Consider the following 13763-nt stretch of genomic DNA (forward strand, 5'->3'; position numbering starts at 1 on the left):
ATGATACCTGCTGCCGTCTGGCAAGGCACGCTGCAATACGGATGCGAGTGGGGAGTCAAACTCTTGCGGTTACCAGAGGACACGCCCCCCACTGTAACCCTAGCTAGGTAATAAGCGAGAGGCCGAGGGCTACGGAGATCGGCGCCGCCCTATGCGCCACATCGCGTGGGAAGGACTTTGACTTTTATGCTTCAGTCCGAGTTTACACTTCCAGACTGGAACACTGTGTTTTATCAGTTTGAGTCTTTCCTAATTTCAACCGGTCCACAAGATTAGCCATTTAGCACTAATAAGCGAATGCCCGCAGGAGTCTATGAGCATATTGCCAGAGACGTAGTACTAATTGTTAGAACTGGTGTTCAGAATTATCCACGCTCGCACATTTAAGTGATTTACTTCATCAATCAGGACATGAGCACTTAAGAGCTTGGAACGAAACATAATGAGGGTATGAGTTGTTTGAATAAATGTCTGAGCTGTGGTGTGTGTGTGTGTATCTCACAAAACCCCTAAGTGTTTGTGAGTAGCTGTTTGATTAAAAAAATCGATATGACTCCCTTTTGGCTCCTGAGGTTAAGTTTACTTTTAGAGATGCACTACATTTCAGCTAAAGATCTTCATTGAAACTCTAGCGAGCTTGTTTAATTCTACACAAGCATCCATGTGATATCAAGTGTCCTTTGAGTTAGCAAGGTAGCTAACGTTTTGCCAAAAAAAGAACCAATATCTATGATACTGAAGTGGTCCGGGGTAATGTAAAGGGTAGTGAAAACAAGTCAGAACCATCAGGAGTATCACTATTTTCCTCAGGTGGCATTGATCACTATCCAAACTTTCATGGATTTTGTGACAGTGGTCCTTGAAAGTTTGTGAACCCTTTAGAATTGTCTATATTTCTGCATGGATATGACCTAAAGCATCGTCAGATTTTCACACAAGTCCTAAAAGGAGATAAAGAGAACCCAGTTAAACAAATGAGACAAAAATATTATACTTGGTCATTTATTTATTGAGGAAAATGATCCAATATTACATATCTGTGAGTGGCAAAAGTATGTGAACCTTTGCTTTCAGTATCTGGTGTGACCCCCTTGTGCAGCAATAACTGCAAGTAAACGTTTCTGGTAACTGTTGATCAGTCCTGCACACCGGCTTGGAGGAATTTTAGCCCATTCCTCCGTACAGAACAGCTTAAACTCTGGGATGTTGGTGGGTTTCCTCACATGAACTGCTCACTTCAGGTCCTTCCACAACATTTCCATTGGATTAAGGTCAAGACTTTGACTTGGCCATTCCAAAACATTCACTTTATTCTTCTTTAACCATTCTTTGGTAGAACGACTTGTGTGCTTAGGGTCGTTGTCTTGCTGCATGACCCACCTTCTCTTGAGAGTCAGTTCATGGACAGATGTCCTGACATTTTCCTTTAGAATTCGCTGGTATAATTCAGAATTTATTGTTCCATCAATGATGGCAAGCCATCCTGGCCCAGATGCAGCAAAACAGGCCCAAACCATGATACTACCACCACCATGTTTCACAGATGGGATAAGGTTCTTATGCTGGAATGCAGTGTTTTCCTTTCTCCAAACATAACGCTTCTCATTTAAACCAAAAAGTTCTATTTTGGTCTCATCCATCCACAAAACATTTTTCCAATAGCCTTCTGGCTTGTCCACATGATCTTTAGCAAACTGCAGACGAGCAGCAATGTTCTTTTTGGAGAGCAGTGGCTTTCTCCTTGCAACCCTGCCATGCACACCATTGTTGTTCAGTGTTCTTCTGATGGTGGACTCATGAAGATTAACATTAGCCAATGTGAGAGAGGCCTTCAGTTGCTTAGAAGTTACCCTGGGGTCCTTTGTGACCTTGCCAACTTTTACACGCCTTGCTCTTGGAGTGATCTTTGTTGGTCGACCACTCCTGGGGAGGGTAACAATGGTCTTGAATTTCCTCCATTTGTACACAATCTGTCTGACTGTGGATTGGTGGAGTCCAAACTCTTTAGAGATGGTTTTGTAACCTTTTCCAGCCTGATGAGCATCAACAACGCTTTTTCTGAGGTCCTCAGAAATCTCCTTTGTTCGTGCCATGATACACTTCCACAAACATGTGTTGTGAAGATCAGACTTTGATAGATCCCTGTTCTTTAAATAAAACAGGGTGCCCACTCACACCTGATTGTCATCCCATTGATTGAAAACACCTGACTCTAATTTCACCTTCAAACTAACTGCTAATTCTAGAGGTTCACATACTTTTGCCACTCACAGATATGTAATATTGGATCATTTCCCTGAATAAATAAATGACCAAGTATAATATTTTTGTCTCATGTGTTTAACTGGGTTCTCTTTATCTACTTCTAGGACTTGTGTGAAAATCTGACGATGTTTTAGGTCATATTTATGCAGAAATATAGAAAATTCTAAAGGGTTCACAAACTTTCAAGCCCCACTGTATATTGAAAAACATCCCGTGTGTGTAGATGACGGAGCCCATGAGAGCATACCTGATGGAGCTCTTCAAGTGCTATGTCGAGAACGGTCTCCAGTTTGTGTCGAAGCACTGCATCCAGGCCATGGCTCAGGTGGACATCAGCAAAGTCACCACCCTCTGCTGCCTCCTCGAGGCACAGCTGTTCAGCAAGGACACCCCCAAACTTCAAATGGTACAGTCTATCTCATCTCAACTCAAATTCCTAATGTCTCTGACATGTTCAGTAACCCTTGTATGTTTGCTGGTGTGTTCTTAGCAGGGCTTTGAACCAGAATTTTTTTCCTATCGGTTCGTTCCGAACAGAAACGGAATTTTAACGTTTCCGGTTTTGGGTTCCACCATTAAATAGACGTTCCCGAACCGGTTAGAACAAAAAAATTTTGTTCCCGGAACGGTTAATTACGTTCCCTGTCAGCTGTTTAACAAATGGCTCTAAAATTATGTCTCTGTCTCATCCAGCTTAAGCCAAATGTAGGCTAATTCTATTACAACCTTCATTAAATAAGACAAGAAATAATTCAAAACTATTATTATTTCAAATGTTGGCGATTTGGATTCTCAGTATGTCTTCCCATCTACACAAACAGAAAAAGTGCCAAAAATGAAAGAGAATTCGTTTAGTGTGTTACCAAAGGCTAGTCAGGCCCTATAGAGGGCTACCGCATGACGCCACCGCGCCGCGAGATTTTGTTAGGCGCCATATTGGAAGACCAAGTACACATCTATGCAAGTACATACATACATAAAACAAACTACACCTGAAATGTAGCCAGGGCCGGTTCTGCCCTAATCTGGACCCGGGTGCAACATCGCGCAACACACCCCCCCCCCAAAAAAAAAACCCACCAGTCTAAATCAGGACAACCATCACATAACTATAAACATTTTATATCAACTATTTTAACTAAATGGGCTATAATAAATAAGGCTGCAGGCAGCCATGGCGGGCTGCCTCAGAAAAGTAACCATTTGTCCTACCTTAAAACTCGTTTTGCATTTTCTGCCTCCTTTTTTGTATTTTCGACCCTCCGTTTATTTTCTTTCCTTTTCTGAAAACCCGATTTGTGTCCAGACATTTTGTTCTGCTACCAACGAACTAACTCGTCAGGTCTCGTCTCTCGAGCCCGCGATGATTCCCGTGGGAAGGGCAACAACTGATACATTTTTACAAACAGCCAATAGGGAGGTTGCAACGTTCAGGCTCTTCTTTGCTCAGAGACACTCAGTAATGCACTTATTCACTTATCACATGGAGACATGATAGTAGTCCACCTTCCCGCTCTCTCCATTCAGTCAGCGAACGTCACACAGGAAGTGAACCCCAGCGGGTCATAGAAACTTGCGCAGGAGAAGAATGACTATTTGTAGGCTACAGAAACTTTGAGGAACGAAATAAAAACCGGTATTAACCGGTTACCATTATTTTTAATAAGCGTTTCTGTTCCGGAACATAAAAAATAATAAAGTTTCTGGGTTTGTTTCTGTTCCATGTGAAATAGAAAAAGTTCCCGGTTTTCGTTTTCGTTCCTTGAACCGGTTCAAAGCCCTGGTTCTTAGTTAACAAAGTCATACAATGTTTAAGTGAATGTAACGCCTCGAAACCCCACTTTTTTCCTTTATACAAAGCAACAATCATTATGTTGATTGATCATGTGTTTTCGAACCATAGCTGATCCAAAAGTCCATAAATTGATGGAAGATCAGCTGATTTTCACGGAGGATCCCAAAGGGGTGCATGATGTCATACGTGTAACAATCCAGGAATCAGTTTCGTCCCTGTGCGCAGCAGTGGTTAGGCCAGTCTTGATATGGAATCAGGTTTCGGAGAGAATTCTGATAGCGATTGGGATTCTTATACGTCGGATAAAAGGGCAGATGATTATCAAGGATATTCCGGAGTCACTGGTTATCTTTTCGAGCCCCCAAGACGAGAAACTGCCAGTTCACGACAGTCTTCCTCTATAGCACACGCGAGATGGAGAGATAGAGACGTGCAGAACACGGTGGTTACCTTTCATCGTATTTTCTTGAACAAAACTAAAAACAAATAGAGTCTTGCAGTATTGCAATCTGAGAGCATTTAACACATTTCAGTTAATAATTAATGATGATGATGATGATAATTGCGCGCGTGCATTTTTATCCCTCGCTGGCCGAAAGGCCCGAAGTGGGATTATGTCGTGGCGATTTCCATCCATCCGTCCCGGGAAGGGTGCTCACCTTCTGAAATCAACTCCTCTAACAATTTTTGGAGGAATTTCATGAAACTTGTCAGGATTCCTTGCTATATGTCGGTAATACGCATATTGTAATTTTGTTAAATTGGGTCACTTTTGACGAGAGTTACAGCCCTTGATTAACCAAATTATAATTTGACAATTCATGGGAGTGTTTTCTCCTTCTGAAATCAACTCCTCTCACAGTTTGTGGAGGAATTTCACCAAACTTGGTGAAAGGCTTTGTTGTATGTTTTTATTTCGGTAATACGCACATAGCGATTTAATTACATTTGGGAAAATTTTACCAGAGTTTTGACCCTTGATTAAATAACTTGTACTTTGACAATTTCATGAGGGTGTACGTTCTTCTGAAATCACCTCCTCTCACAATTTGTGGAGGAATTTCACCGGACTTGGCAAAAGGCTTTGTTATATGACAGTGGCTGCTTTTGTTATATACTTTGGCTGCTTTTTACCAGGCTGTGGATTGTCCAACAAGGAACAACAGGACAATTGACTTGCTGTATGCTAATGTGAGGGATGCATACAGAGTCACACCCCTCCCCCCACTCGGGAAGTCTGACCACAACCTGGTTCTTCTACAGCCGAAGTACACCCCCCTGGTTCAAAGGCAGCCTGCAACAACTAGCTCCATCAGGAGGTGGTCCCCTGAAATGGAAGATGCCCTCAGAGACTGCTATGACATCACGGACTGGGATGTGCTGCTTAGCCCACACTGTGAGGACATAAGGCCAATTTATGCTGACAACCCAGTCCTCGCAGATAGCGTCGCAGACAGTGTCTGCGTAGCCCCCCCACCTTCGCAGATGCTCTGCGCGCACCTCCCAAAAATTGTGACCACCGCAGAAGCCTCGCAGACAGCGCCGCAGACAAGAGGGCTCTGATTGGTCCACTCTACATCCGCTGTACACGCACTTCCGCTTCCCTACTTTCCCAGTTTGGTTTGTTTTCACGACCAGCATTTTTAAAAACACGAGCGAAGATGGAGCAGCATGAAGAGCAGTTGATTGAGGAAGTACGTACATCTATACGACTCCGGTTCTAGTCATTATAAAAAAAAAAGTTCTAGTCATTATAAGTAACCGGAGGATAAACACTCCACTAACCACACCCACCAACTACTCCTAGCGACTTCGCACCCCCTTGTGTTGTGCCGGTGAATAACATCATGCACGCCTATTATCCCTGCTCAACAATAAATTACAGCTGTCTGCGAAAAGCTATCTGCGAAAGCCTTGTCGCACGAGCATGCAGAGGCCTATAGAGGGGCTGACACATTGACGGATTACCTCAACTTCTGTGCAGACGTGGTCTCCCCCGCTAAGACTGTATGGTGTTACCCTAATAACAAGCCATGGGTAACACAGGAAGTCAAAGCTGTCCTCAACAGGAAGAAGGCTGCCTTCAGGAGCAGGGATAGGGAGGCGATGAAAGCAGCACAGCAGGAGGTGAAACGCTGTGTGAGGGAAGCTAAGGACAGCTACAGGAGAAAGGTGGAGCAGAAGCTGAAGGAGAACAGCATGAGGGAGGTCTGGGAAGGTGTGAAAACCATCACAGGCCACAATACAAAGACCAGAGTCGTTGAGGGGACAGTGGAGAGGGCGAACGAGTTGAATGACTTCTTCAATCGGTTCAACCAGCCCACGTCCCCCCCACCCTCTCCCTCACTGCAGCCATCTCTCCTTCTTCCCTCAACACACCTCCCCCCAGTCATCACAGCAGCCCCCTCCTCCCCCTCCTTCCCCACCTCAACACAGACTCCTCTATGCGTTACTGCAGACCAGGTCAGAGGTCAACTGAAGAAGCTTCACCCCAGGAAAGCAGCAGGCCCGGACAAGGTGTGTTCATGACTACTGAAGACCTGCGCTGCTGAACTGGGTGAACCACTCCAATGCATCTTCAACCTCAGCCTGCAGCTGGGGAGAGTGCCAACCCTCTGGAAGACATCATGTATCGTTCCAGTTCCCAAAAAGAATCGGCCCAGCAAGCTGAACGACTCCCGACCGGTGGCACTCACTTCACATCTGATGAAGACGTTGGAGCGGCTCTTCCTCAGCCTCCTCAGACCCCAGGTACAACATGCCCAGGACTGTCTGCAGTTTGCGTACCGGGCAGGTGTTGGTGTGGAAGACGCCATCCTCTACCTGCTACACCGAGCCCACTCGCATCTGGATAAGGGAAAAGGCACAGTAAGGATCCTCTTCTTGGACTTCTCGAGTGCCTTCAACACCATCCAGCCCCTATTGTTTCAGGACAAACTGAACAAGATGTGAGTGGACCCCTGCCTGGTCACCTGGATCTCCAGCTACCTCACGGACAGGCCGCAGTACGTCAGGCTGAAGGACATCACGTCTGACACTGTAATTAGCAGCATTGGAGCACCCCAGGGCACGGTGCTGGCCCCTCTTCTCTTCACGCTGTACACCACGGACTTCTGCTACAACTCGGAGCTGTGTCACGTTCAGAAGTTTGCCGATGACACAGCCATTGTTGGGTGTATCAGTGACGACAGAGAGGAGGAGTATAGGAGCCTGGTGAGGGACTTTGCTGTGTGGTGCAACAGGAACCATCTGCAGCTCAACACCTCGAAGACCAAGGAGCTGGTCATTGACTTTGAGAGGTCCAGACCAAGGTCACGACCAGTTCTGATCGAGGGAGTCGAGGTGGAGGCTGTGGATTCCTACAAGTACCTCAGGCTGTGGCTGGACAGCAAGCTGGACTGGACTTGCAACACCAATCACTTATACAGGAAGGGACAGAGCAGGCTGTACTTCCTGAGGAGGCTGCGGTCCTTTAACATCTGCAGGAAACTCCTGTGGATGTTCTATCAGTCTGTGGTCGCCAGTGTCCTGTTTTACACCGTGGTGTGCTGGGGGGGCAACACATCCAAGAAGGACACATCCAGGCTGGACAAACTGATCAGGCGGGCCGGCTCTGTGGTCGGCATGAAGCTGGACTCTCTGGCGACGGTGGCAGAGAAGAGGAGTCTGGACAAACTATTGAACATCATGGACGATGCCAGTCACCCTCTGCACACCGTCATCAGCAACCAGAGGAGCCTGTTCAGTGACAGAATGCTCCTTCCCAAGTGCAGGACAAACAGACTCAAACTCCTTTGTCCCTCACGCCATCAGACTGTACAACTCCTCTCTGGGGGGGAGGAGGGGTAACAGGAGGACAGAGGACGGGAAGGAGCAGTAGCCTAGCCTAACAATAAGCAATACCAGACAATGTGCAATATAAAGTGCAATATCTTTCCTGCTTCCCCCCCCCACACACACACACTTACTCTAACCCCACTTCTCCCCCCCTTCCCCATATCTTATTATTTTATATTTGTATATGTAAATACTTAATTTATTTTAATTTATCTAGAAGTTTTCTCTATTTCTTTTCTCTGTTTATCTGTAATGATGCTGCTGGAATCTTAATTTCCCTGAGGGAACCCTCCCAAAGGGATCAATAAAGTTTTATCTAATCTAATCTAGTTATATGCAAATTGAAATTTCGTTTCATTTGGGCAAATTTTCCCAGAGTTATGCCCTTGATTAGTAATAAACTTGTACTTTGGCAATTTCATCAAGGTCTGCTTGCTTTCTGAAATCAACTTCCCTCACAATTTTTATCCCCCGCTGGCCGAAAGGCCCGAAGCGGGATGATGTCGTGGCGATTTCTGTTCATCCGTCCGTCCCGGGAAGGGTGCTCACCTTCTGAAATCAACTCCTCTAACAATTTTTGGAGGAATTTCACAAAACTCGACAGGATTCTTTGGTATATGCCGGTAATACGCATATTTTAATTTCGTTCAATTCAGTCGCATTTTACCAGAGTTATGGCCGAGTTGCCAGCGGGGGATATTGTGCTCTCAGAGCGCTCTTGTTCTTCCTGTTAAAATGCAGATATGATAAGATCGGATGTCACGAGCGTGTAAATGTTGCTCATAATCCTCCATCTGGTGCATTGTGTGTGTGAGAGAGAGAGAGAGAGAGAGAGAGAGAGAGAGAATAAGGGAATCGACGAACTGTCCAAATGTCAGATCAAATGTCATTTTATTAAATCACTGGGTTTCTTTTCTGCTCCAGTAATTCCCATGTGGTCGTTCTGGTGATGAACACTTGATGAATCAGATTTATTATTAATAGGCGACACGAAATCCGCCCGCTTCGTTTGCACAAACGTCACCCACTGTCGCTTTAGATTTGTGTTTTTTCTTGGAAATTCTCTGAACTGACCGTCCTGTTGTATGTGAATTTGAACATCCAAACACAACGCAGCGCTTTCACATCATAATTTTTGTAAGATTCCAAGAACAATATCCAATTTCAGTGAGAAAACAAGCACAGAGGAGTCAGATGAACGGAAATGACCCAGATAACCGGAGTTCCACGTGTGACGTCGTGCGAGATCAGCCCTGATGCAAGGCTGCCTTCTTCTGGGATCCGGACGCCGCGATTTATCGATAGTTTTGTGTTTGATAATGAAATAACAAATAATTAAGATTTCCCCCCCTGCTTTATTAATTCATTTTGGTCGTTACTAATGATGTCTATTCATTTTAAAGCATTACAGAAAGGCATTACATATGCTTTAAAAAGGTAACATTTGTATGCCTGTGTACAGGAATCTGCTCAGCTGAACAGTGTGCTCTGCCAGACCTTCGTGTTTTGCTACATCTGGGCCATAGGTGGGAATCTGACGGACGGCTGCTGGGACAACTTCGACACTTTCGTCAGGCAGCAGTTCGAGGACAACGCTGACGCCATGGTAACCCGCTTGGACGCAAGCTGCTTCATTTGACCGCTAAAATACGGAGTTATTTTGGATCCCGTTGAGTGATTATTTCCTATCGAACTCATCTGGCTAGCAAATGTCCATGATCTAATTCCTGTACTTAAGCTGCTCGTTCATTCCCTAATTATTGTTTCACTCATTTAAATATAACCTCTTCTAACTGTACACAGCATCAGCTTTTTGGCAGATGCGAGGATATATTCACTTTATAATATCAGCCTTGTTTGATCTGTGAAAAAGACTTTTAAAAGACTCTCGCCAAAGTCCCTTTCATCTCATTCTGTCCATAAAACCGCCTATCTTAAATATTTTATGCGAATATCAGTCCTGCGAGGGGTGATTTTTATTTCAGAAGGGCTGGAATAGAGTTCGGAGAGAGCGGGAGGGAAGGAGAGGAGAGAATTATGCTGAATAGGGAATAAGCTGGTGTTGACAAAGTTATTTATGAAATTATTTTCTCCTGTTTTATTTGCACAGAGCTGTGTTAATATTATGTCCAGCAAAAAAAAAAAAAAAAAGGAGAACGTTCTGTTCTGAATGAAGCCCACAGACAGACAAACTTCATCCTCATAAAATTCTCTCCTGAACTCGAGGGTGTCGAATTCATTTTTTAAATAATGGCCTCTACTGTACCTTTCTCTTTGAATGCCCATAGTAGTGGCGAATCTCTCTCTCTCTCTCTCTCTCTCTCTCTCTCTCTCTCTCTCCCCCCCCTCAGCTCCCGAGTGGAGGGGAACTATGGAGTGTGTACATGGACTTTGAAACTCATCGCCTCGAGCCATGGGAGAAGATCATTCCAAACTTCAGGTGGCTTAACACACATACCCACGAATACACACCCATGGGGTGTCAGACAGGCAGCCGCCACCCCATTTCTCCAGCCCTTATAAATAAAGGGTTAATCAAAACCTTTTTCAAATGTTTTTGAAAACAAGGGGTTGTGAGACAGCTCATCACGTAGCAACCAGCCCAGAGTTGATTATTTTTCTGTAACAGCACAGCCCAAAGTGTTCAATTCCTCTTATACAGTCAGGTTTTTGCACAGGTATAACAAGGAGACTCGTTTCTTTGAGATGTTGGTGCCGACTATGGACACGGTGCGTTACGGATACCTGATGGAAAAACTGCTCTCTGTGGAACACTCCGTGCTTTTCACCGGCATCACTGGAGTAGGAAAGGTAAATTTTTGTCGGGGGTGGTGCGGGGTGGGGTTGTTTATGACAACAGGTTTAACAGTTAACCTGTCTGCATATTGTGTGTGTGTGTGTGTGTGTGTGTGTCAGTCTGTGGTGGCTCGTGGCTTGTTGAATAACATACAGGAGAAAGCAGGGTACGTCCCCATCTACATCAATTTCTCTGCCCAGACGTCCTCAGCTAGAACGCAGGAGATCATCGAGTCCAAGCTGGAGAAGAAGAGGAAGAATATACTGGGTACATGCACAAACATACAGTGGTGCTTGAAAGTTTGTGAGCCCTTTCGAATTTTCTAGATTTCTGCATAAATATGACCAAAAACATCGTCAGATTTTCACACAAGTCCTAAAAGTAGATAAAGAGAACCCAGTTAAACAAATGAGGCAAACAATATTCTACTTGGTCATTTATTTATTGAGGAAAATGATCCAATATTACATATCTGTGAGTGGCAAAAGTATGTGAACCTTTGCTTTCAACTCTGGGATGTTGGTGGGTTTCCTCACATGAACTGCTCGCTTCAGGTCCTTCCACAACATTTCCATTGGATTAAGGCCAGGACTTTGACTTGGCCATTCCAAAACATTAACTTTATTCTTCTTTAACCATTCTTTGGTAGAACGACTTGTGTGCTTAGGGTCGTTGTCTTGCTGCATGACCCACCTCCTCTTGAGATTCAGTTCATGGACAGATGTCCTGACATTTTCCTTTAGAACTTGCTGGTATAATTCAGAATTCATTGTTCCATCAATGATGGCAAGCCGTCCTGGCCCAGATGCAGCAAAACAGGCCCAAACCATGATACTACCACCACCATGTTTCACAGATGGGATAAGGTTCTTATACTGGAATGCAGTGTTTTCCTTTCTCCAAACATAACGCTTCTCATTTAAACCAAAAAGTTCTATTTTGGTCTCGTCCATCCACAAAACATTTTTCCAATAGCCTTCTGGCTTGTCCACATGATCTTTAGCAAACTGCAGACGAGCAGCAATGTTCTTTTAAGAGAGCAATGGCTTTCTCCTTGCAACCCTGCCATGCACACCATTGTTGTTCAGTGTTCTCCTGATGGTGGACTCATGAACATTAACATTAGCTAATGTGAGAGAGGCCTTCAGTTGCTTAGAAGTTCCCCTGGGGTCCTTTGTGACCTCGCCGACTATTACACGCCTTGCTCTTGGAGTGATCTTTGTTGGCCGACCACTCCTGGGGAGGATAACAATGGTCTTGAATTTCCTCCATTTGTACACAATCTGTCTGACTGTGGATTGGTGGAGTCCAAACTCTTTAGAGATGGTTTTGTAACCTTTTCCAGCCTGATGAGCATCAACAACACTTTTTCTGAGGTCCTCAGAAATCTACTTTGTTCGTGCCATGATACACTTCCACAAACATGTGTTGTGGAGATCAGACTTTGATAGATCCCTGTTCTTTAAATAAAACAGGGTGCCCACTCACACCTGATTGAAAAAACCTGACTCTAATTTCACCTTCAAATTACCTGCTAATCCTAGAGGTTCACATACTTTTGCCACTCACAGATATGTACTATTGGATCATTTTCCTCAATAAATAAATGACCAAGTATAATATTTTTGTCTCATTTGTTTAACTGCGTTCTCTTTATCTACTTTTAGGACTTGTGTGAAAATCAAACTTTCAAGCACCACTGTACACATCTTCACACAGAAGTCTCTAGGGTTTACACAGGATGTGCGAAAAACAAAAAAGCATCAACTCAAATAATCACTCTTTATAACTGTGGTAAGCAGAAAAGCATCTCAGAAAGCACAGCTCGCCAAACAAGTCTAATCCCAAAAAATCCGCGTGTGTTCTCAGGTGCCCCTGCTAATAAGCGGGTAGTAGTGTTCGTGGACGATCTGAACATGCCAAAGTTGGACAGTTACGGCTCACAGCCTCCAATAGAGTTGCTGCGCCAGTTCCAGGACTTCCACGGATTCTACGACCGTGACAAGTTCTTCTGGAAGGAGATTCAGGTCGATACACACATTATTAATTCATTCACTAATTCTGTTTACTCATATTAGTAACCAAAACTGCATTACAGTCAGAATTTTCTGATTTAAATACAGGCTGAGATGTATCATATGAAAGGATAGCATTCAGTCTTTCTGGTTATTGTTGCTGTTTTCATTTGAATTCAGATCCAAGCCTTCATTATTTGCATTTTACACACAAGTGTTGAGTAAGCAAGTCGTGAATGCATGCACACGCATTTGCACACAGATAAAACGAGAGTAAATAAGCAAACAAGGCTCGGGGGAGGAAGCAAAGTTGCAGAGTTTAAGAGAAAAAAAAAAGAATATCTCTTTGTCCTCGCCGTTCTCTCTATTTATCCCTTCATCCCATCTTCCTCACTGTCCTCTCCACTCATCCCTTCATTCCTTCTTCCTCATTCTTCCAGTCGTCCCTTTAACTCCTCTTCCCCATTCTTTCCACTCCTCTTCCGAATTGCTCTCCCCACTTATCCCTTCATCCCCTCTTCCTCATTGCCCTCTCTATTCATCACTTCATCTACCCTTTCTCAACAGTGTATAATCAGTGGGTGTTGTGACTTGCCATTTTTTGCGTATATTGATATTGTGGGTATGGGTCCGTCTCAGAAACCGGTCTTTCATTTGGGACATTGTGGTCAAAAAATAAATTTTCTAATTTTACTTTTTTTTTTGCATTTACCTAACACTCAATGTTTCTTTTGTCGAGTTTAATAAGAATAAAGATAGCATCTTGCTTTATCTGGCCTCCACTGTGGACATTTTTTTTTTATTACAATTCAAATGCTTTTGTAAAATTGATTTCTGCATAAAAAAAAACTACATCATGAAGAATTAAAGCCCCTCCTTCACAGAGGAGTGAAAATATTGAATAAATTTCCTCTTTTTGATTGCTTGGGTTAAAAATGCCAAGTTATGATGACTGAATTGATTATTCACTTACAGTGGTGCTTGAAAGTTTGTGAACCCTTTAGAATTTTCTGTATTTCTGCATAAATATGACCTAAAACATCATCAGATTTTC

At 43.9% G+C, this 13763-nt stretch overlaps 1 protein-coding gene across 1 annotated transcript in view; it reads left to right on the forward strand.

Moving 5' to 3' along the window:
• Positions 1-13763, forward strand: part of dnah6 (dynein, axonemal, heavy chain 6) — a 276461-nt gene that overhangs the window by 109021 nt on the left and 153677 nt on the right. Inside the window, 6 exon segments of the mRNA XM_060916664.1 lie at positions 2489-2676; positions 9380-9503; positions 10249-10337; positions 10576-10708; positions 10814-10961; positions 12564-12721. Of these exon segments, the coding sequence (XP_060772647.1) occupies positions 2489-2676; positions 9380-9503; positions 10249-10337; positions 10576-10708; positions 10814-10961; positions 12564-12721 (840 nt within the window).

Source organism: Neoarius graeffei, chromosome 3 (assembly GCF_027579695.1).
Source record: "Neoarius graeffei isolate fNeoGra1 chromosome 3, fNeoGra1.pri, whole genome shotgun sequence".
Lineage (NCBI taxonomy): Eukaryota > Metazoa > Chordata > Actinopteri > Siluriformes > Ariidae > Neoarius > Neoarius graeffei.